The sequence below is a fragment of the Trachemys scripta genome, chromosome 9 (assembly GCF_013100865.1).
Source record: "Trachemys scripta elegans isolate TJP31775 chromosome 9, CAS_Tse_1.0, whole genome shotgun sequence".
NCBI classification, from domain to species: Eukaryota; Metazoa; Chordata; order Testudines; family Emydidae; genus Trachemys; species Trachemys scripta.
Genome location: NC_048306.1, coordinates 60,268,340 through 60,289,702, shown reverse-complemented (window position 1 = coordinate 60,289,702; position 21,363 = coordinate 60,268,340). Strand labels below are relative to the sequence as shown.

The following is a 21,363-nucleotide window of genomic DNA, read 5'->3' as shown; positions in this document are numbered from 1 at the left end:
CGGTGTGAGGCCGGTAGCGGCCCCCGGCGCGCCGGGACCGGGTCTTCTTGGAGTCGGGTTGCTTGGGAATGCAGCCCAAAGCTGGTGGTAAACTCCATCTAAGGCTAAATACCGGCACGAGACCGATAGTCAACAAGTACCGTAAGGGAAAGTTGAAAAGAACTTTGAAGAGAGAGTTCAAGAGGGCGTGAAACCGTTAAGAGGTGCCCGTGGACGGTGTGAGGCCGGTAGCGGCCCCCGGCGCGCCGGGACCGGGTCTTCTTGGAGTCGGGTTGCTTGGGAATGCAGCCCAAAGCTGGTGGTAAACTCCATCTAAGGCTAAATACCGGCACGAGACCGATAGTCAACAAGTACCGTAAGGGAAAGTTGAAAAGAACTTTAACTGTTATGGAGAATCTAGATTATGGGATTAATTAATTATAATGCTATGTGGTGCCATGATTTCTGGGAATTTAGAATGCAAGGAGCAAGATTTTCAGTTGTGTATTTAGGTACTAACTTGGTCCTCATAGCAGACCACAGTAACTAGTGGATTTTATCAAGACCCTGGGAGGTAGAGAAGTATTAGCCCCACTTTACAGAAAGGAATCTGAAGAACTGGGGAGATATAGTGATTTGCTGAGCCAGGAATAGGACCCAGGTCTCCCAAGTCCCAGTCTATTGCTCAGAAAATGAGACTATCCTTCCTACTCATCCTGAATTCAGTGGAGATACACCAGTGTACATCAGCTGTAGATCAGGCCCATAACCTTTGCAGAATGATCCCGAGTTCAAAGAGAAGAATTAGTGTAGTTTACCACGTTTCTTTTCTCAACACACTGAGGGAACCACAGTGATCTCTGGTACAGCTCCTAATCAGACAGCCTGTATTTAAAAACAATAGAGAGAGTGAGTGTCTAGCAGTTGTTTGCCTAGCCCACTATTCTGTAGTAAGCTCCACATGGGCACAGGGCTCTATCTACACAGAGCCATATACAGAATCATGATTTTCAAAAGATGCTGCACCGCACACTCACTTCAGAGGGAGCTGAGGGTGCTCAGCACCTTTGAAAATCAGGCCATAAAATGATGAATGACTAGAGGATTGAGTGAACCTTTTTCCCGCTCTGTTCCTCTGAGACAGTTACTTATCAGCCTAGCTGCTCTGCCTTTCCATTCTTGTTCTGATAGGATCTGGTTGGGAGCAGTTCAACGTTCTCAGTTCAACGTTTCTTTTCCTGGAACTCCCAGGCCTCGGGTGCTGTCCGCTCCTTGCTGCTTAATGATCCCTGAACAGGCCCTCTTGTGTGCCAGTGAAATACCTTCCTACGCTGTTCAAAGAATCTGTGACCATTTAAATTTAAGTTCCCTTTCCCCAGCTCTCGATATTTCCCCCCTCTTTCCCCATAAACTTCTTTTGTTTTCGTGTACCCCATCTTGTGTTTGTTCAGGGAGTGACTCTCTCTGCTTTGTTCTGTCTCTAGCTCCTCCTTTCTCATGCTCTACAGAGCTAGAAGCAGAACAGTGAGTTACCCAGCTCATCAGCTGTGACAGGTTGCTTATTGGTTGTCCCCATAACTTGTTCTTGTTGAGCATGGCCGGCTCTAGGATTTTTGCCGCCCCAAGCGTGCCGCCCCAAGCGAAAACAATTTTGGCCGCCCACCTCCCCCCCTCCCCCGTTTTTTTCTTACCCCACCCCCGGCCCCGCCTCAACTCCGCCCCTTCCCCCAGGCTCTCAAGCCTGGGAGGGAGGGCGAGCAGCGGCGCGTGAGCGGCAGCAGCAGAGGTGAGTTACGGCGGCCGGGGCACATTTTTAGGGGTGGCATGGCCCACGCCAGAATGCTGCCCCTAAAAATGTGCCGCCCCAAGCACCAGCTTGTTTTGCTGGTGCCTAGAGCCGGCCCTGTTGTTGAGAGAAGAGGGTCAGTGGGGATTCTGCGCTGCCGTGGCTCTCTTAATGCAAACACATGCTGTTCCATGATTCTTCCCTCTCTCCACCCCAGCCCAGAGCCTGTTCCTGCTCTCTCCCTCCCACAGGGACCAATTCTGTGTAGCCTGTAACCTGCACACATCCTCTGTACTGATTCTTTTGCTTTAAATCCCACCACGACCTAAGCCTGAGCAGGCAGATGCATCCACAGCCTCTTCCTCTTCCTTGGGATTTCCCTATGACCAGTAAAGCATTACATCAGATACCACAGTATGAGACCTCTGGGGCCACACCACTTACACTACTTCAAGGTGAAAATAGCAAGTTTTATTGATACGGGTTTGACTTAGTGGTCCAAAGAGAGGTTTTCCAATAGAGTATTTACTGAAACTGCTTCAGATGCATGGAAAGTTCTGAAGACAAATATGTACAATGTGGCAATCAAGAGCTTTGGAAAGAATACTAAGTCAACTGGTTCGTAGACCATTTGGATATACTGTTGAGAGGAAAAGATCTGCCCTGATCACCTACAAGTCTACTCCTACTACTGATTCGCACAACAACCTAAAAGAAGCTCGTAAGGTTGTTCAAATAGTTTCCAGGAGGTGTGCTCAAGAATTTTGGCTGGGTCTCTGTGACAGCATCCAACAGGCGGCTGACACAGGTGACAGTAGATGGTTATATGAGGGCATTAGAAAGGCCATTAGTCTGATAAAGAACAAGACAGCTCTGCTGTAAGATCTGGATGGCAATATCATGGCTGATAAAGGGAAGCAAATGGAGAGGTGGATTGATATACTCAAGGGAGTCTGTGGCAGACCACCGTGTGTTAGTGGCATTGCCAGGGTTTGAAGTTATGACTTTGCTGGATGCCAAACCTACTCTAGAGGAACTTGAATAAAGCATCAAAAAGATTCCCAACCACAAAGCTTCAGGATCTGACTGTTTACCTGCTGAAATCTATAAATGTGTAAACAAAGACTTGCTGCAAAGATTGCACAAGGTACTGCTACTCGATTGGAAGGAAGAAACTGTTCTGCAAGATTTTAAGGGTGCTCGTTTCATCCAACTCTATAAAATTTAAGGAGCCAGAAGTGATTGTAATAACCACAGAGGTATATCTCTTCTTAACATTGTGGGGAAAATCTTAAGCCGTATTCTTTTACCTAGAGGTCAAACTTTAGCTGAGAGAATCTCTCCTGAGAGCCAGTGTGACTTCAGTTTGGCAAGGTCCACCATAGACATGGTCTTCTCTGTAAGACAACTGCAAGAAAAGTGCAGAGAGAAGCGTATTTCACTGTACATGGCTTTTATAAATTTAACAAAAGCCTTTAACATGGTTAGTTGGTCAGGGCTTTACAGTGTTTTGAAGAAGCTTACATAATGAAATCCTTACACAATGGCATGAAGGCAACTGTAATATATGAAAACCAAAAGTCTGACTCGTTTAACATCAATAATGGAATGAAGCAGGGTAGCATACAGGCTTCTACATTGTTTAATATTTACTTTTCTTTCCTGCTTCCACATGCATTCCGTGATGTTCAAGAGGGTGTCTATCTTAGCACCAGACATGATCGAGGTTGTTTAACATTGCAAGGTTCAGATCTAAGATGAAGGTGAAGGAGATCATCATAAGGGACCTGTTTGCAGATGATGCCACGCTTATGGCTCACAGTGTTTATGCCCTACAACATCTTATTATCAAGTTCTCTAAGTCATACGAAATCTTTGGGCTACCAATAAGCTTGAAGAAGGATATCATGCACCAAGGCTCTTCAGAACCAGTTCCAGATATCACCTTAGATGCTATTCATCTGGATGTTGTTTACCAATTTTGCTACTTTGGCTCGACTGTTACCAGCAGTGTAGATCTTGATGCTGAGCTCACTAGCAGAATCAGCAAAGCATCGAAGAACTTTGATCTTTTGCAAGACAGAGCCCAGAACAATAATTGGATGATTGGAAAAGGAATGCAGAATGCTGCTCTGTTTGCTGGAGTCAGCTTGTAGATGGAGCAAGGCAGACTGGATCAAGCTTTTGTGATGACCAGGGACAGGGGAGGAAAGAATCTGTTGCTTGGATTCAGATCATTGCTAGTGCATAGGTGTGCCCTACCTGTGGACTGGACTTTCACTTGCGCATCGGACTCAGCAGTCATCAAAGAACTCATCAGCACATACACCATGCTCTGTAAACAGTGACAGTGCCATTAATATACTGAGGGATGCCAGTATACTGTAAAATAGAGTAGATGTTACTCAGTTAACTAATTCAAAATGCTGATACTCCATCCCTGATCTGGCAACCTACTAAAGTACATACTTAAGTTAAGCACAGGACTTCAGCAGGTGTCTAACTATAAACATGTGCTTTAATCCCTTTGAGTGCAATGGGATTTAAAGATGTGTTTCGAGTTAAGCACATGTCTAAGTCCTATGCTGAATAGAGATGGACTGCAGAATTAAAGCTTTAATCACATGCTCAGCTCTGGGACTACTCATGTACTTAAAATTAAGCTCATGTTTTAAGTGCTCTCCTGATATAACATGTTTGTGTTTTGCTAAACTTTATCTCTCACTAAAATAGATTCCTTAATTCATCTGCATCTAAATTCAGTTCCTGCACCTTTTTTCTTAATTCTGCTAAATCTGTCTCCTTTGGGACAATGCACGATAACTGAAATTTGTACAAATACTGCATGGTCTTAGTAAATTTCTAACTCTCAATGTATTTACAACACTACAGCATGAAGAAGATTTATAGATTTAATTACCTTATTTTTTAATTGCACAACACTCTTCAGAGATTAACTGAAACTGGCAACATTGCTGTTGTAGTCATTTTTAACCTGGAGGTTACTGTAATGTATAGCAGGGATGTCAGGAAAAGTGAAGCTCCATGATGATGTAGGAATGCACACAGCATATATCTCAATCAGTAAATTGGGATTTTATTGCTGATTTCAGTATAAAACACTCTTCGGGCTTGGATCAGAACACTTGGCAAAGCCAAAATACCTTCCTTTAATATCTGTTCTGTAATATATTTTTCACTCCACTAAACACAAACTGGATACAGATCTACCTACAAATATAGAAATATATTCTGCTTAGCAAAGAAATAAAACACGGCATTTGGTCTCTGATTAGATAAGGCAGCAGTTGAAATCTTACTATGTTAGGGTTTTATTGTTATTTTGTGACCTGGGGGGTCTTTTATTCTTATTAAAATAATTAATTTTGAGTTTCTTAAGAAATGTATGAAATCAGTTCCACCTATTTGATTTGAATTAAATGTATCTGTTGGATCCAACTGTAGGTGCTCGAATTTTATCAAAGAGGAAGTACAAAATACATTGTTAATGCCAACTGCAAATCAAATGGCTATGGAGAAGATTAAAACATTTCAGACCAAGTGTTGGTAGTCTGACCCATGTACATAGTCCCCATTGGCCATTGTTGTTCCCCAGCGTAAGGGCTGCTTTGTGTTTAGCTGGCCCTCTAGGAGCATCACCCCAGTGCAGGGGGGACCCTTTAGTGGCACAGCATGGAACTGGTGTAGCAGCACTCCCGTGCCACCATCCCTCCATGTGGTCAGTATGGGGGCATGGTGGGTTAATAAGGAAGTAGTCAGGGCATCTCCGCATGCTGACAATCCATGGGTGGTGTTATGGCTTTTTGGGGCCATTAGTAGCCTTAGTAATTTAGAGCAGCCTTCCTCTGCCATTTTATCCCCCAAACTCTGACTTCTTCTTTGTGCTGCTCAGTGCTGTTGAAAATATAGTCCATTTTCTTCAGCAAAGCTTCACTAGGTATGTAAGGTGCACAAGGGTCTGTGTTGCCTTTTACATGCATGTATAGCTCCCAACGAAGCCATTGCATTATGCAGAAGTATTGAGGGGAGATAAGCCATCCAGAGCGTGCTCTCACATTGACTACTCCTGATTTATTCTGGTGTAAATGAGAGCGTAATCATGCTCCCCACCATACGTGAAATATTTAAGCCAAATATTTCTATACAGCTCAGGATGGCAGAACCACAAAACACATATGTATGCTTGAATCTGGACTGCTAAAAGAGCCATTATCTTGTGGTATTGGGGGCTTTCCTAGAGCGATCTATTTGAGCTGTTTCCTCTGGTATGACCCTGTAATCTGGCTTTTCTACTTTGGAAGGTTCTTCTTATGCACATGAAGCCCTGTCTCATTCAATGCTATCAGTTGTTGAGTCCCAGAACTGAACAGCACAAAAATCTGTACTTGCATAACCATGAAGAGATTAAACAAATTGCTCATTACTCTGAAAAACAGACTTTCCACTTGTACCCCCTTTTGTGTGGTGCACATTCAAAGCCATTTTTCCTATTGTTTTCTCATATACATGACAGCTGACCTGTATTTACAATTCATTCATTCTGTATATGGATGTGGTAGATTTCAAGTCCATAGAATTTATTTTTAGCATGTTGTTGTATTTGCTGCATTTGTAATTGTAATTTTTGTTTGAAGCTATTTTAGGAAAAAGCTCTTCAACCACCAGCCTGTGATGTTTTTCAGTAATGCATTGACATATTTTTAATTGTATTTATACTTTGGAAAATCTCATGATAGTTTTCCTCATTTGTTTTCTGGGATAATCCTATGCATGTGCTTGATGACCTTTTCTTTCAAATAATTTTTACTTTTTTCTTTGTTTCTCATTTCTTTCCCTCATTTGCCTGAATTCCTGCTTCTCCCCCCACCCCCATCCTCTTCTGATTGATGCTTATTCTCCCCGGCCTATTCCAGTTCTCTGCCTCTGAAAGCTTCAAAGAATGACAAATCCAGAAGTTTGAAAAAAGTCTCTCGGTAAGAATGAAAACAAGGTGACATATTTTGTTGTCTCTTTGTGTAGATCATCCAGATTATAAGGCTCTTGGTTCCATTACTGACTCTGATCTAGGAAAGACAGACGTTTGAATACAGCTACTTTAGAAATCAATAATGGTTTATTATTGGAAAATACATTTTTCCTATTAAAATGTAAATAGTGTGCCTTTGTAAGAAATGAAAACAGTAGAAATCAACACATAATTTTACATTTGCTAAGATATTATTTTGAGACTTTGTATTTATGTATGTACATACATAATTGAAATCTTTCAAGAATACCAAAGGACTTTACAGCTTTGAGAAAACAGGGTAAGATGAACAGCACATTCTTAGAAGAGTGAGAACAGTGTGTTTGCTAGACTGACCAGCCTTAAAGCTAGGCATCTCTGCAACCTTCATAGAATGGATAGCCCTTAAAGCGATCCCATGGGGGCAGGTAGTGATGTATAAGTCATAGGTTTACTACTTAATTAATTACTGCACCAAGCAGAGAGAAAATTTGGGAGGGGGAGGAAAGAGAGAGGCAATGGTGCTCATTCCATGCTTGTGAACCCAGAGTGACTGCACAGTTCTGCTAAAATGACATGAATAGGGTCAGTTCACACCTTCCTTAGGACCAAATGATGGCCGTCATGTTACAACTACAACAGCTGTGTCCACACTAGGATTTAACCATGTGTTAATTACCACATAGTAGCTAAAACTTGGTGGTAAAACACCTTATTACCTAATGAAAACAAGGCCTAAGAAGGACTAGAGGAAAACGAATCCATCCCCAAACCCATGGTTTGGCAGGAGTGGGTGTCTAGTGGCTCTGCTATGTTTGCTACATCCTGGGGAGATGAGTATTGCTAAGGCCCCCCCTTTGTCCCCAACATAGTAACAAATACCTTGACAACTCCCCTGCAGCACTCCCCACCATATCACCAAACCCCTCCTCCATGGACTGTCCCCTATACAGCCTGCCCCCTGGAAGCAATTGAACCAGAATGGTTCCATTACCTTTCCATACTGCAGTGTTGATGGCATTGGAGAGCAGGAATAGCAACAACTGACATTTAGAGCTCTAGTTTCAGTCTTTGCTTTGTGTCCAGAATAGTATCTTCATAGCACAAAGGCTTAGGACTAGTCTACTCTGGCAACGCTAAAGTGCTTCCGTGGCAGTGCTTTAACGTGCCTTGTGTGGTCACCAAAAAAAAACATGCCCAAGAGAGGTGTAGTTCCTGGTGCTGGGAGTGAGGCTCCCAGTGCTGGGGCACTGTTTACCCTGGCGCTTTACAGCACTGCAATTCGCTGTGCTCAGGGGAGTGTTTTTTCACCCCCCCGAGCGAGAAAGTTGCAGGGCTGTTTATTGCCAGTGTAGATAAGCCCTTAGACATCATGGGTACCAGTTAGGAGTACCTAAGGTTACAGAAATACTCCCCATAATCTCACTTCTTGGTATTCTAAATACAGAGAAGTACTCTGGTATCTGAGGTAAAGCTGTGGTCATGTTGGTAAATATTTATTTTATATGGTCACCTCAGTAAGACATGTGTAATCATGTATTAGGACATCAGCTGGTTGCCCCGGGAAGGAATTTTTCCTTCCATGCAACATCAGACAGCAGGCTATTTGCACTGTCCAGACTTTTTGTTTTTCCTCCAAAATATGAAGCACAGGCCATTACTACGGGCAGAGTGCCAGACTTGATAAGAGGGCACATCCTATTTAAGACAAACCTGACATGGATGGCGATGGTGGGGTGGTGCTAATCCCCTCACAATTCAAGGAGGTTGGCTTTTCTACACTCAAATTGTATGCTTAAGTCACCTAATGAAGGATTGCATGGTTGGTTATAGGTAGCCTTTTCCATCCAGTAATAGCACTGACAGCATCTTCATTAATCTCCCCCTGGCTTGTGGGGGAGGTAAAAATATTGACTTTTAGTTATAGACAGAACACAACCATTTAACAGTAGACCCCCCCCCAAATAATGTTTTCTCTGTTGATACAAAAATTTTAAATGAATAATTTTTCAATCCGTGTGGGATGCACTAATGCTGTTTGTTAACACTACCTTTTAAACACAATTTAATCTATGAATGCTGTGGTAAATAGGGACGGAGGATACATCAACAACAGGAATGCACTTTAAGCAAGAGCAAATTAATTTTGCTAGATTTTTTCTTTTTGAAAGGGATGTAGACTTTTAATTTTACAGAACCATGAACCAAAGATTTAACTTACCCCAGGAATTCACCGCTCTTCTGTTAATTTCTTCTCTTCCTAATTTGTAGAGAGTTCATCAACTACATGAAACGATCCCGAACCTTTTATGCCTCTATAGCAGAAAGGCTGTGCGATGGGGACCTGGTGATGCGGGACAGCTCGACTTGCTGGAATGGAGAGGATGTTGTGGAAAGGTAATTGAGAGTCAAATTTTGTACTGAAGATGGACATATTTGGTTACACAAAACTGGCTTTCCAGATTCTCCTGGTGCTTTAAAAAGTGTTGTATTAGATATGATGCAGTGTTTTGAAATGTCATATTATATTATATACTATAAACAGTTTAATGACCTTCACGATCCTTAAATATCTGATCATTTTTAAACACATGAGATCGCACTAATGGGGTCTTCAAGTAGTGTTGTATAATCTCTATGAGGAAAAAAAGCATTTTGAATTATTATGAATTATACAGTGAACTGAAACATTTTCCAAAGAAGACTCAGTAGCACTAATTTTCGGCCCACTTTTCATACACTGAAGCCCTACAGTAATTTGCTGACCCAGTCGCAGATCCTCCTTGCTGGGAGAATAAGGGTCATGCTTTTAACGGTAAGATGGAGACACTCTAGGTCCAGAAATACCAGATCATGCTGTCTTGATCTTTTTTCAACCTGCATACCAGTAAAGTTTTTCAGTGAGGTTAAGTTGGTTGCTTTGAGTTTTGAAAGTAAGAAGAAAGAAGGGAATGGAGCAGCTGTGTTATGTAGGTCATTCTGAGTGTGTAGACTCCTTTGTTTTATAAGCAAAATGAGAGGGCAAAGAGCATGTACCACAATTGTTAATTAGACTCCTAAAGTATGTCTACACGGCAATAAAACACCCAGAACTGGTTCAGGTCAGGTGCCTCAGACTCACAGGGCTCAGGCTGCAGGGCTGTAAAATTACAGTGTAAACATTCAGGCTTAGGGTGGAGCCTGAGCTCTGAGACCTTCTGCCCTTATAGTATCCCAGGGTTCCAGAACATCTACACCGCCGTTTTATAGCCCCACAGCCCGAGCCCCACGAGCCTTAGTCCAATGGCATGGGCCAGCTGAAGGTGTTTCATTGCAGTGTAGACATACCCCTAGGGTTTAATGAAGTTGATAGGGTAGGAATGGAACTTTCAGTTGGATGCTCTATTTCTCACCTTGGATCCTTTCATACCCAATCTGTCCCCTTCTGGTGACCAAGTATGTGCTGGTTTGACCTCTTAAATACTATGGCCCCTTGAGTTTGTGTAAAACAAAACAAAAAAGCCTTGTCAGCAGACAACAATATTCATTTCCTAGGCACAATAATTGCTGAAGTCTGCACTGGCTTCTAGGAAATGGTGGATCCAAGACTTTTGTTCACACTACAGAGAGGACATGAACACTTTTAGAGCTAATGAGGGTCCAGATGGAGGCCCCAACCCTGAAATATGTTGCGCCTAGTCAGATTGAAGCAGTCAATGTTAATTGGAGCTTCCAGGGAATGCAGAGGGAAGAGCAGCTGCTTCATCACCCATGAGGAGAGTGAAGCCTCTTTGTGCTTGGCTAGTGCTACTGGTCAGTGTGTGTGTGTGTGTGTAGAAGGGGGCAATGCATGGTCACTCTGGGCGGGCTTCAGCTCTAGCTTTGTGTGGTCACTGAGGTCAGGAGTGTGAAAGGACCATACTTTGCCCTGTTACTGCATGTGTGCACAAAGCAGAGGTCATGTGCACCCAGGGCTGGCTCTGGCTTTTTTCCCCCCGCCGCCGCCTGCCCCCCCACCGACCAGCCGGAGCACCGCAGGGAGGGCGGCGAGCCCAGTCGCGGCCCCGCTCTCGGGCCGGAGCGCCCCGCCGCGCCGCCCCCCTCCAGGAGCCGCCCCAAGCACATGCTTGGTGGGCTGGTGCCTGGAGCCGGCCCTGTGTGCATCATCATCTCCCCGCCCCTCCCAGTCCAAGCAGGGCTGGGTATAAACTTGCCCTCACATTTAGTGAAAAAACTCCCAAACTGATGAAAGCAAATAACCTGAGCATTTCAGAGATTGGTTAATTGAAAGCATAAAACAAGTTTCATTTTGGGTACTCTCTGAGCAACTACGGAACTACAGTATGATGAGGCCATGCTATGTTTCAGATGAAGCTGAGATTCTGGTATCACCAGCTACCATCAGGGGACAGGCAGACTAATGAAGATGGATTATTTGTTTCTTTGGAATATTTGACATTGCATGAAATGGTTTGGCTTTAATCTGAAATATGAGTGGTTCAACTCGCAATATGATAAATGTGACAAATTCAGTTATAGAAATCTAACAAGCACCTCACACCGAAAAATGATTTGCTATAGTTGTAAAGCACTTTTCTGTGCTGCGCTCTGATGGCATTACTGTACACACACAAATTCAGCATGTTGATATGTAGCACCTTAAAAACATGTTTTCTTGCAGCTTGTTCCATTGTTTAGTGCCTTCTGGAATTCTTCGCTGATATTGTTAGTCAGAGTCCTGCTAGAGGAGCACCGCTAGAGCAAGGCCTCTGAAAGCATTACAGATGGATAGTCAAGGAGCAGGAATAATGCGTTGGATTGCTGAAGGGAATGCCCTCCACTGCAAGAGTAGTTTGTACTCCACCAGGTTTGCTCTTATGCTAGGCTACTCTTCATAGATGGGGAGGGGACAGGGCTATGGTATCAGAAACATTATGGCCTGTTTTTTCCTCCTGGGCCCTGAAGTGCCATGATCTATATGGGATGGTCTCCTGCTTTCCAGTGCTCATGGAGCACTAGCAACAAAACTATGTTTCTCTCCCTTTTAGAAGCCCAATCCTGCCCTCAACTCTTGCTGGATGGCATGTAGTGTAGGTAAAGAGATGCAGAGAGCACTCTTGGGCAGGCAGGCAGTGTGGCATCAAGAAGAGAGCAGCCTAAAACCTATTCTAAATTATGCCAGCTACCAACAGCCCTGAGAGGTGATAATGGGAGCCAGCAGGCCAGAAAGAATAGGGAAGCTCTGGTAACGCCTGTTTGCTCCAGACATGCCCTCTATTCCAGCAGCAGGGAGAGGGTAAGTGCTGGGCAGACTGGCTCCTATGTCACTGGATGATCCCTGTGAACCAGAATGGCTGGGCTCTGCCTGCAATGGGAGCTGCTAAGGGTGCAGCACCAATTTTAGGCTTCTATTTTTGAAACCTTGGCCTCAATCCCAAGTGAAATACATTAGGCGAGAAAAATACATTAGGAACAGGGCCGAGGAAGGGGTGGCATTCTGTCCATTCTGCGGCTTTTTTTTTTTTTTTTTTTTGGCTTGGGGCAGCAAAAATGGTAGAGCTGGCCCTGATTAGGAATTTGTAGTTCTTTAATGCTCTTCATTTGTTCCTCAGGTAATATGAACCAGTTGAAGTCTTTGTACTGAAATTCAGAGTTGGAGATTTAGTTGAATACTGCATGCAGATGTGGTCACCCCAGCTCAAAAAAGATTGGAATTGGAAAATGTTCAGAAAAGGACAATAAAAATGATTAGGGGTATGGAACGGCTTCTGTATGAAGAGAGATTAATAAGACTGGGACTTTTCAGCTTGGAAAAGAGATGATTAAGGGGGGATATGATAGAGGTCTATAAAATAATAACTGGTGTGGAGAAAGTAAATCATCATCATCATGTTCCTATTGCATTTAGGGTAGCGACAAAGCTCCTCCACTTATGTCTGTTTCTGGAAAGTCTTTCAATGGTTCCCCAGCTGTGCCCCAGATTTTTCAGCTCGGTTTCCACAGCTCTTCGCCATGTTGTTTTCAGGCGGACTCGTTTTCGCTTGCCTTCAGGTGTCCATCTTATTGCTAATCTGGTGATGGAATCCGTTTCCATCCGAAGCACATGACTGATCCAGCTGCAATGCCTCTTGGCAATGATGGTGCTCATATCCTATTGGCTGCACTGTGTCAATAGATCTTGGTTTGAGATTGTTCTGGGCCAAAAGATATGGAGGATTTTTCTGAGGAAGGTTGTATGGAATGAAGACAGTTTGACATGTTATACTTTCTCATTCCTCAACATTCTGCACTATAAAATAGTGTTGAAAGTACGCAGCTCTGATAAATCTTCAATTTGTTTTTGGTGGTGTATTTTGATGATTTCACGACTGTATTTTAGCTCCTGAAGGTGTTCCTGGCTTTATTGATTTTGTTCCGGATGTCCTGGCTTGTTCCACCATCCTGGCTAATGATGCTGTCCAAGTACGTGAATGTTTCTACATTGGTGAGAACATAATCCTCTATCTGTACTGGTGATGGCGAGGCAGTATTAAAGGCCATGATATCTGTCTTATTGTGGTTGATTTTCAGTTCAATTTGCTGGCTGAACGCGTTGAGTCGAGTTGTTTTTTCTTGTATATGGTGTTGGGTATGTGATAGGAGAGTGACATCATTTGCAAAGTCCAGGTCTTCAAGGGATGAAAAGAGTGTCCATTTAATGCCTCTTGGCATGTCTTCTGTTGTACGCTGCATTACCCAGTTGATGGCAGTGTTGAAGAGGATTGCAGACATGACAATCCTCTTCAATTCCTGTTTTGACTTCAAAACTCAGCTCACTGTGATCAACACTGCATGTAAAGTTGAAATAGAAACTTTTGATGATGTTGATTATACGGAAAGGAATTCCATATGCCTGCAGAATGCGCCATAGGCTGGTCCTGTGAATGCTATTAAAAGCTTCTCAAAGTCTATGAAATTTATGTAGAGTTGCCGTTGCCATTCTAAGCACTGTTCTGTTATGTTTTGTAGAGTGAAGATCTGGTCTGTGCATCCACACCCTTTCCGAAAATCAGCTTGCTCTTTTCTGAGAATGCTATCAAATAAGGAGGTGTTATTTATTCCTTCTCATAACACAAGAACTGGGGGGGGGGGTCACCAAATGAAATTAATAGGCAGCAGGTTTAAAACAAACAAAAGGAAGTATTTATTCACACAGCATACAGTTAACCTATGGAACTCTTTGCCAGAGGATGTTGTGAAGGCCAAAACTATAACAGGGTTAAAAAAAGAACTAGATAAATTCACGGAGAATGGGTCCCTCAAGGGGTATTAGCCAAGATGGGCCGGGATGGTGTCCCTATCCTCTGTTTGCCAGAAGCTGGGAATGGGCAACAGGGGAAAGGATCACTTGATGATTACACATTCTGTTCATTCCCTCTGGGGCACCTGGAACTGACCATTGTCGGAAGTCAGGATACTTGGCTAGAGGGACCTTTGGTCTGACCCAGTGTGACCGTTCTTATGTTCTAGTTTTGCACTGCTCAGCCATTACTAGAAATATGCAAGTCTGCACACAAAAGTGTCATAAAAGTAAAGTGATTGGGATACAGTTTTTAAAGGAGCTCATGAGAGCACTTTTTAATTCCAGAAAGAATCAGGTGAGCCCATATAATGATATCATCCGGAATGGAAACAGGCAGAGAGCTATGTCACATGACAGTATATTTACTTTTGTTAACTGACAAAGAGATGACCAAAAAAATAGTTATTTTAGTCTCTCCTACCTCGTCCCAGACCAGTGAAATCAATGCTGTAGAATGTGCTTCACTCTCTCTGTGGGACTCTTTCCAATGTCATTTCTGGTGCTCTGCTTATGAAGATTTTACAGTATAAGATAACATCTACTCTAGGGACAGAAAAGGGTCTTAGAGTCTAGCCGTGTCCAATACTGTTATTGACAAAATGTATTTCAGTGCATTATAATTCAGGTGGATCGAAAATTTTCCAGATGAATGTTTTTTCCGTCGGAAAATGCCAATCCATTTTGAAATCAAAACATTCAGTGGGAATGTATAGATTTTGACGAAATTATGTTTTGCGCTGTGTTTTATTTTACATTATATCATAGATTACAGTGATATATTGTTTCAAAATGTTTTATCAAAACAATACAATTCAGTTGATCTGAAACAATTTTTTTGTGTGGACATTTCATTTCATTGGAAATTTCAAAATGAGATATTTTTGGTTCAATCTGGAACAAAACCAAAATTTGAAATCACCATGTTTCCCACAAAACAGACATTCCAGGTCCTCAACAGCTCTGTTTATAACACTATGTGTAAATAGCTTCAACGTAATTGAATAAAAAACTATGGTATCTGGAGATAACTTGGAAATTTAATATTTAAGGAGCTACGTGTATGACAAATGATTGCATGCAGGCTAATTTTGGAGATGTCAGCAACAGTGTAATATTCTAAATAGTAGTTTATAGTGATATAAAAAGAGTCATGCCCTTCACTGATTAGCACTGGTAGGGTTATAGAAGCAGAAATGTAGGGTTGGATGAGAACTCAAGAAGTCAACAACTCACGACAGTCTATCCATCTGTGATTATGGTCAGTGCTGCTGTTCCAGGATCCTGCAGTGCAAGAGGTATACTGCGGGGTACACATTAAGTGCCTGTCAACATTTTTCAAACAAAATAATTTTCTGCCCCCAAAGTGAAGCCTCATAGAAAATTATTACACGAAAACTATGTTCAATGAATTTTTTTCAGTTTTTTAGTGGAGGGCTTCTAACATAAATTAATTGTTTTGTTTGATTTCAAATCTGAATTTTTCCTTTGTTTTTTGATAACCCCCCAAATGTTCCAAATACTGGAAGATAAGAACATTTGGAAAAGTTATATGGTGTAAAGTTGCAGTGATTCATTTTTCCTCTTGCCAATCTGTAAGTTTTGAAAAGTTGAAAGAGGGGGGAGAAAAGAGGAATAAGTGGGGGTTGAAAGGGGAAAAGAAAAATCTGAAATGTTGAAATCATTTCCGTTTCAAAAGCCCAAGTACAATGGAGATTTTGATTCATATCTAAAATGTCCAAATGAAAATTGTTCATTCAAAATTTTTGGCAGGAAAAAAATGTCTTTTTCAACCAGCCCTGTGCACATGTCTGTAAAGGAGGAGAATGTACTTCAGGTAATGTGTGCTGCTGACAATGCTACATGTAATAGCTAATTGGGGGGGTTGATGTGCCCCCTTGCTGGCAAATATAGCTTCTTTAATAACCTGTTTAACAGACTCATAGACTCATAGACTCATAGACTTTAAGGTCAGAAGGGACCATTATGATCATCTGGTCTGACCCCCTGCATGCTGCAGGCCGCAATACCCTTCCCTGGACTCTGCCGTTGAAGTCCCCAATCCTGTGTTTTAGTGACTTCAATCGGCTGAGACCCTCCTGCTAGTGATCCCTGCCCCATGCTGCGGAGGAAGGCGAAAAACCTCCAGAGGCTCAGCCAATCTACCCTGGAGGAAAATTCCTTCCCGACCCCAAATATGGCGATCAGTAATACCCCGAGCATATAGGCAAGAGTCTCTAGCCTAACCCTTGTTGGCCATTATGCTATTCATGTACCATTGCTTGGTTTTCCTTGGCTACTATGTTTTACCATTAAACCATTCCCTCCATAAACTTATCCAACTTAATCTTAAAACCAGACAGGTCCGTCGCCCCCACCGTTTCCCTCGGAAGGCCGTTCCAATATTTCACCCCTCTGACGGTCAGAAACCTTCATCTAATTTCAAGCCTGAACTTCCCCCCGGCCAGTTTGTATCCATTCGTTCTCGTGTCCACATTAGTACTAAGCTGGAATAATTCTTCTCCCTCCCTTATATTAACCCCTCTGATATATTTGAAGATAGCAATCATATCCCCCCTCAGCCTTCGCTTTGTCAGACTAAACAACCCAAGCTCCTCTAATCTCTTTTCATACGACAGGTTTTCCATTCCTCTGATCATCTTAGTCGCCCTTCTCTGCACCCGTTCCAGTTTGAGTTCATCTTTTTTAAACATTGGAGACCAGAACTGCACACAGTACTCCAAATGAGGTCTCACCAGCGCCTTATACAACGGAAGCAGGACCTCCCTATCCCTACTAGATATACCTCGCCTAATACATCCCAAGACCGCATTGGCTTTTTTCACCGCCACGTCACATTGTCGACTCATAGTCATCCTGCGGTCCACAAGGACCCCTAGGTCCTTCTCCTCTTCCGTTACTTCTAACCAATGCGTCCCCATCTTGTAACTAAAATTTTTATTAGTCATCCCCAAGTGCATCACCTTACACTTTTCACTATTAAATTTCATCCTATTTCTGACACTCCAATTCACAAGCTCATTCAAGTCTCCCTGCAGAATATCCCTATCCTCCTCCGAGTTTGCAACTCCTCCCACCTTCGTATCATCCGCAAACTTTATCAGCCCACTCTTGCAATCGGTCCCGAGGTCAGTTATAAATAGATTAAATAAAATGGGTCCCAAAACCGAACCCTGAGGCACTCCACTAGTAACCTCCCTCCAACCCGACAATTCACCCTTTAATATGACCCGCTGCATTCTCCCCATTAACCAATTCCTTATCCACCTCTGGATTTTCATATCGATCCCCATGTTTTTCATTTTAACCAATAATTCCTCATGGGGTACTGTATCAAACGCTTTACTGAAATCCAGGTATATTAGGTCCACCGCATTTCCTTTATCTAATAAGTCAGTTACTTTCTCAAAGAAGGAGATCAGATTCGTTTGGCACGATCTGCCCTTCGTAAAACCATGCTGTAATTTATCGCATTTGCCATTAGCCTCAAGGTCCTCAACTAGTTTCTCTTTCAGAATGTTCTCCAGCACCTTGCACACTACTGATGTTAAACTAACAGGCCTATAGTTACCCGGGTCACTTTTTTTCCCTTTCTTGAAAATAGGAACCACATTGGCTATTCTCCAGTCTAACGGGACCACCCCCGAGTTTACAGATTCATTAAATATAGTCGCTAATGGGCCTGCTATTTCCCGCGCCAATTCCTTCAATATTCTCGGATGAAGATCGTCCGGTCCACCCGACTTAGTCCCATTAAGGCGTACTAGTTTTGTTTCTATCTCGGATGCGGTAATCCCCCATCCTGTATGCCCCTCTGTAACGGTGCTAGTATCCCTAATACCTTCATTGGCCTCATTAAACACTGATGCAAAATATTCATTGAGATATTGCGCCATGGCTAGATTATCTTTAATCTCCTCTCCGGCTATAGTCTTCAGCGGTCCCACTTCTTCTTTCTTTGCTTTCTTCCTATTTATATGGCTGTAAAACTTCTTACTATTGCTTTTAATTCCCCTCGCTAAGTCCAACTCTTCCCGGCCTTTGGCCTTTCTCACTCTATCTCTACATTCTCTGACTTCACTAAGGTAAGTTTCCTTACTGATCCCTCCCCTCTTCCACTCTTTGTACGCTTTCTGTTTTTTCCTAATCGCCCCTTTCAGTCGGTCGCTCATCCAGCTCGGTCTAAATCTCTTGCTTAGTAATCTTTTTCCCTTTTTGGGGATACAGGCCTCCGACAGCTCATGCATCTTTAACTTAAAGTAATCCCAGGCTTCTTCTGCCTTTAGATCCCTTAATACGTTTGCCCAATCCACTTCCCTTACCAGTCCCCTTAATTTGTTAAAATCGACCTTTTTAAAATTATAAACCCTAGTCTTTGACTTAATTCTGGTAGTCCTTCCATTTAGTTTAGTCAGGCTGACATAGTAGCCAGTTCTTTCTCCTCATGCCCTCTTCAGTCATGAGTAGAAATATTGCCTTGCTACTTGCCTGAAGATTCATTTCTCTAATGCTCTTTTCCCCTTCCCAGTACACCAGAACTCCCAGGGTAAGATTTCTTCAATAATAAATAGCACTGATCCCAAAATATAGACTTACTGCTGTATCAGAAAATAGAGCTCCAGTATTAATATGGTGGGATCTCTTGTGAACCTTAGCTTGAGGTTACTCAGCCTATGAAACTGGCAGCCATCCCAGTTTTTATTTCCTTGTCCCTTCTTGTATTGCATATGGATATCTGGAAACTGAGCAATATTTATTTATGGCATACACTAATTGACATTCAGGCTCTTTAGGAAAAACAAATACAATGCTTACATTATTTATAACACACAAATGCAACATAAAACACCACGAGACAGTCTTCAAAAATGGGCTTGTACTGTACATCAGTCAGCAGATATAGCTGATTGTTAAGTTCTGCCAAATGATCTGGTGTGTAATATTCACACTGTAATGTCTCATTCTATTGTAGCTTTCTAAATCATGTCTGAGACTTGAAATGACCATACCATGATGTAATACGACGGCAATGTAAAAAAGTTGGCATTGTGTCGATATTTTTTCTATGAATTTCTATGAAGAAAAAATGTTTGAGACTGAGTGTTTTGTGCAGATTTGTGACTAGGCAAGTGCATGCTGTTCAGATGAGCAACAAAGGCATCCCCAACAATGACCTCCAAACCGATGCATTAGGGCCTTCATGGGCTATGGAATGACACCAGTGGGAATAAGCTTTCTTGCCCCCACTTGCCACTAACACTATTCTGCCTGTGTATAGAGGTGTTTCTTATGGGAAGGAAGGTTTCACTATTATTTCACGAAACCTTGTGGGAAAAAAGTCTGTCTATAATAATCATAGGGTATTTGTATGCCCCCTGACCCTTAGTGTAGTACCTCACAACACCCCTATGAGGAACATTCTGTGATTTGCAAATACTCCTTCCTTGCTGCTGTTTGAAAAACAATCCCTTTGTTCTTTTTAGATATGGCCTCTCATCAATCACTAGAGGATTCTGCCTCTCCTTGCCCCACTTACCAACCAGCAGGGTAAAAAGTCTCAATACATTTTGAAGTGGACTGTAAAGGCCCAGTCCTGCAAGGGGCTGGCTTCATTGGGAGCTGAGGGCGTACAGGTACTTAGAATAGGTACACAATACTGAAATTAGACAGTCTGTAACTTGATCTTAGATTATGTATTAATTATATTGATTACTTAAGAACCTCCAGTTATCACTTTGAGAGTTGACAGATTCTTGCCCCAAGATCAGGCCCAGTATTATTTAAATTATTATATAGTTGGGAACCCTGATGTGCACAGTTGCAACACTCACAATGTAGGAGCTCTTTTATATTTACAAATATAGTTTATTAATACATTTAGCACAGTCACAAAGACCCCAACTTAGTAAGATAGATAGAGATACTACAGAACGTACATCCACCCACCCATATACTCACACCATCCCTTGTAGAACAACCTGAAACGTTAGCCATCATCTTCCTCATCACCTTCCCCATCATTACCAGTGGCCATCATTCTGGCATCTCCCAAGGACTACATCTCTCTCTCCTATCGCCCCTAGGCTGGGATGCCACTTTTATAATATGTTACGCTAACGCCATTATGTTCAATGCATATTCAGTAGGGGATTTTTCCCTTCTTCTTATTTGTAGTTCCTCACCTCTCTAATGTTGAACTGTCTTTTTCCTATAGGTTAGTATTTCAATGATCTCAACTTATTATATACGTCAGTTCGTTACCATGGCCCTTTTGTGGTTAGATATCACATTTGTTATTTCTGGTTATTTCAGTTCTTTCCAAGTTCTAAATTGTGGGGTACCTGTTAAGTTTAAAAGGGTATGACCTTAGGAAAGCCCCTATGCCAATCTGCTTTAATGCATCCTCTATGTTACAGGTCACAGTCATACATGGACCTTATGCTTTAGTTCCATTTATCTAGGTGAAAGGCCCCAGACACATATATGCTAACTTGCTGAAGCTAATGTCTTACAGGATACAGGCCCGTAGGTTTCTTGCATTACTGCTGAATATAATGCAAAGCAGAACATAATGTAAAGCAGTAAATATAATGAAGGCAAGCTAGCCCACTGGACTACAAGTCATTTTAGCAATGTGTGTGCAGTTTCCATTGATGAAGCAGTAATAAATATTAATCAAACACAATCTAAATCTAGAGCAATTGAACAATTGTGAATAAATTTGGTGTTCATTAAAGTGAGGTACTAATGCAGCTGACTGAGCCAAGCATAATACAGACAGGTGTTATGCACATTTCCCCATCTCGCTGTGCCAGCGGGCCTCAAAATGTCTCTGATTCTAGAGCCAGACCTATGTAGAATAATGAATCATGCAACGTTGTAACTAATCATGCCATGTCTTTGAAGTGATGAATAGCTCCTAGGAGGACACAACCTCCCTCTTTTTCACAACTGATCTAAACTGATTAATACACTTTGGATATGCATTGTTATTACTTAAATATTGCAGTCTTGTGGATTCAAATGCAGGATTTCACAGGAACCAATGAGAACTGTGAAATTACCGCTGACATATTGGATCTCCTGCTTTTACTGAACCAAGTCCTTGTGGCTGCTTTTACAATTAAAAAACCCACCACATAATTACCATTTTCTTATAGTGACATTGCAATAAGCTAAAGAACAGTGTTATTGTTCCTATGCAGAAAGACAACAGGAATAGGAAAAAAACCT

General features: G+C 42.2%; 1 protein-coding gene across 3 annotated transcripts in view; it reads left to right on the top strand.

The window, feature by feature from the left end:
* Positions 1-21,363, top strand: part of LOC117883293 (glypican-5-like) — a 622,483-nt gene that overhangs the window by 231,313 nt on the left and 369,807 nt on the right. The window contains exons 5-6 of one of the 3 annotated variants that reach the window (XM_034782470.1): positions 6,700-6,759; positions 9,063-9,188. The exons of 1 other annotated variant lie outside the window; for it this stretch is intronic. In XM_034782470.1, the coding sequence (XP_034638361.1) occupies positions 6,700-6,759; positions 9,063-9,188 (186 nt within the window). The remainder of the gene's footprint in view (positions 1-6,699; positions 6,760-9,062; positions 9,189-21,363) is intronic. One more of the 3 variants, XM_034782471.1, reaches the window with a different exon arrangement.